Below are 2,825 nucleotides of genomic sequence, written 5' to 3'. Positions count from 1 at the left end.
ACAGGGTGAGGAAGTGCAGCATTTAATTTGTGGGGGAAGGAAAAAAGAAAAGAGAGGAATATAATATGAAAATGGAACCTGTTTTTGACTCCATATGAGGAAGAAGAAATGAACAAAAATAAATAAACAGGTGAAAGTATGAATAAAAGAAGGAAGAGGACAAGAGAAGCAAATAAATAAAAAAGAATGAAGAGGAGGGAATAGCAAAAAGGAGGTTTAAGGAACATGAAAAGTAGAGCTACCTACCAAATCCAGCACTAACTTAATTGTAACCACTCGTCTTTCTCACCAACTCGGTCAAATACTCTCTCTTGCATTACTTCTCAGAAAAAGAAGGTCCCCGAGTCAATTGCACCCCCTCTTCCTCTCCACCACCTCCCATTTATATTCCTTCTACCCCCCTTTTCTCACCTATTACTTTCCAGGTTCCATTTCCCACACAAGACACATCTTTTTGCTCTCTCTCTCTCTGAGCAACCACAACATGGGTAGATCTCCTTGTTGTGAGAAAGAACACACAAACAAAGGGGCTTGGACCAAAGAAGAGGATGAACGTCTCATCAACTACATCAAGGTTCATGGAGAAGGTTGTTGGAGATCCCTTCCAAAAGCTGCTGGTAAGTTTTTTCATCTTAATATTCTAGCTTCTACCTACAACAAATTAATTAATTATTAATTAAATAATTAATTAATTTACCTATAAGCTTCCTACACTAAGCCCATTTCTCATATAGTGTTTTAAATTAATATTAACATTTCAGGGTTGCTTAGATGTGGTAAGAGTTGCAGACTCAGGTGGATAAATTATTTAAGACCTGATCTTAAGAGAGGCAACTTCACTGAAGAAGAAGATGAGCTCATCATTAATCTCCACAGCTTACTGGGAAACAAGTACGAACATCACACCCTCATCCCCCTCCTTTCACATCTCTAAGAGATATATATCAAGTGTCACATCATAAAAAATTATTTATTTTACATGATTGTTGTTTATTTCAAGTGTCACCAACTTAATTAATTTATATATGCGGTACTTTGTTTTTCTTCATAGTTTTCCGATTCTATTAATTTTTCCCTCCGAAAGAAAAAATCTGAAATGGGTTTATGATTCTTTCTCAGATGGTCTCTAATAGCTGCAAGATTACCGGGAAGAACCGATAATGAAATCAAGAACTACTGGAACACTCACATCAAGAGAAAACTCTATAGCCGTGGAATCGACCCACAAACCCATCGACCACTCAACGCCGCAGCCACTCCGGCGATCACGGCCACCGGGACCACAGTTCCACCTACTAATACTACAAATCCTGTGGTCACCACAAGCAACAAGAAAATAAACAACGATAGCATTAGCAGCAGCAACAACAACCATAATAATATTAACAATAATAGCGGTTTTCAGTTAGTGACTAGCGCTTATGCCAACACAAAGATTGGAACCGAGTTGGTTGGTGAAGATTCTAATAGCAGCAGTGGCGTCACCACAGAAGAAGCTTATTCTCACCGCCAACTCAACTTGGACCTTTCCATTGGGCTTCCCTCTCAACCCCAAGTTTCTTCAGAGAAGTTGAAACAACAACCACAAGAGCATGATCAAAAACCACATGTTTTGTACCAGTGGTATGGGAACGTTACCAGCCAAGGTGTGTGCCTTTGTTACAATCTAGGGTTTCAAAGCAACCAAGCTTGTTGCTGCAAAGCCATGGGTACTGCTACTACAACTGCCTCCGATAATAATCTGTATAGATTTTACAGACCCATGAATATTTAGAGCTTAAATGTAATATTATTATGACTGTTTTTTGTTAACATGGAAATAGTTGTAGAATCACAAAATTTTGAGAAAGTTCCAGATATTTTTTGTTTCAAATATTTAAAAACTTAATTTCATTTTATAGTTTGAATCTTTTATGTATATCATTAATTAAACTTAATTTTTAAACTTTAAATAAATAAAATCCTTACTTTAGCTTTTAATTTATTTGTTGAACACGCGTGTGAGACTACCGCGTAATGAATAAAACTTGGGTACTGTGGTTTACTTTGCTCACACTCCGATAATGTTTAATATAAGAAAGATTATTGCTCCTTCTCTAATGCTATGTAGTACTATGATGAATATAAACTAACTGGGCTAAATATAATTATTACATTCAAATACTTAAATTCCCTTGATATCATCAAAACAGCGTATAGTATATTCTAATGGGCAAATATGATGAATGATTTCTTCAATTTACTTGGGTAATTTTGATATATAATTATATTTTCGTACACGTGATTTATATATCTGTGTTGAGAAAGAGGCACTTAATAAACTTGTAGCCAGTTATTGGGTAAAATTTGAATATTCCTGGCATGGTGGACTACTGGTGGGTCAGTAATGAGTTGTTAGACAATAACTATGTTTGGTAAGTTACAGTAAGTTTGAGATACGCTTAACACTGAGCAGTGCCAGAGACAGTGGTCACTGGTCAAGCAAAGAGCGAAGCTCAACCCAATTCATCTCAGATTTGCAGCGTTTAGGTAGGAGACAGCTTTTGAATGCATACCTACCCTTTACTGTCACCAGAACAAGACAATTATGGGAAAACTGGACTATACTTGACAAAGTTTCTTTCACATTGATTGATAATTTGATATATACTACAAAGGTGATTTGCTAAAGGCCAATACTTGACTATTTAAATGAGTAGCTGGCCAGCACCTCTATGCCCTTTCTTGGTGTACGCAATGTATACTTTTGTATTTACGTACTGTAAATTAATAATATATAGCATTATTTTGAAATTGAAATAGGTTGATGCCACCAATTATTAATT

General features: G+C 36.0%; 1 protein-coding gene across 1 annotated transcript; it reads left to right on the top strand.

Moving 5' to 3' along the window:
* The first annotated feature begins 334 nt into the window (after nucleotides 1-334).
* On the top strand, nucleotides 335-1,908 carry LOC113867127 (myb-related protein 308-like). Its single transcript, XM_027502176.1, has 3 exons — nucleotides 335-617; nucleotides 762-891; nucleotides 1,120-1,908. The coding sequence occupies exons 1-3, from the start codon at nucleotides 485-487 to the stop codon at nucleotides 1,772-1,774; spliced, it is 918 nt and encodes a 305-aa protein (XP_027357977.1). The 5' UTR covers nucleotides 335-484; the 3' UTR covers nucleotides 1,775-1,908.
* Nucleotides 1,909-2,825: the final 917 nt, after the last annotated feature.

This window comes from Abrus precatorius, unplaced genomic scaffold (genome assembly GCF_003935025.1).
Source record: "Abrus precatorius isolate BTA unplaced genomic scaffold, Abrus_2018 Scaffold10, whole genome shotgun sequence".
Lineage (NCBI taxonomy): Eukaryota > Viridiplantae > Streptophyta > Magnoliopsida > Fabales > Fabaceae > Abrus > Abrus precatorius.
Note: the sequence above shows the minus strand (reverse complement) of the source record. Positions and strands in the feature narration are given on the sequence as shown.

What these genes read in the sequence shown, in the direction of transcription:
- LOC113867127 (XM_027502176.1), top strand. Translation starts at nt 485, where the DNA reads ATGGGTAGATCTCCTTGTTGTGAGAAAGAACACACAAACAAAGGGGCT. An exon ending in ATCCCTTCCAAAAGCTGCTG is followed by an intron (nt 618 to 761) that starts GTAAGTTTTTTC and finishes TTAACATTTCAG; the next exon opens with GGTTGCTTAGATGTGGTAAG. An exon ending in CACAGCTTACTGGGAAACAA is followed by an intron (nt 892 to 1,119) that starts GTACGAACATCA and finishes ATTCTTTCTCAG; the next exon opens with ATGGTCTCTAATAGCTGCAA.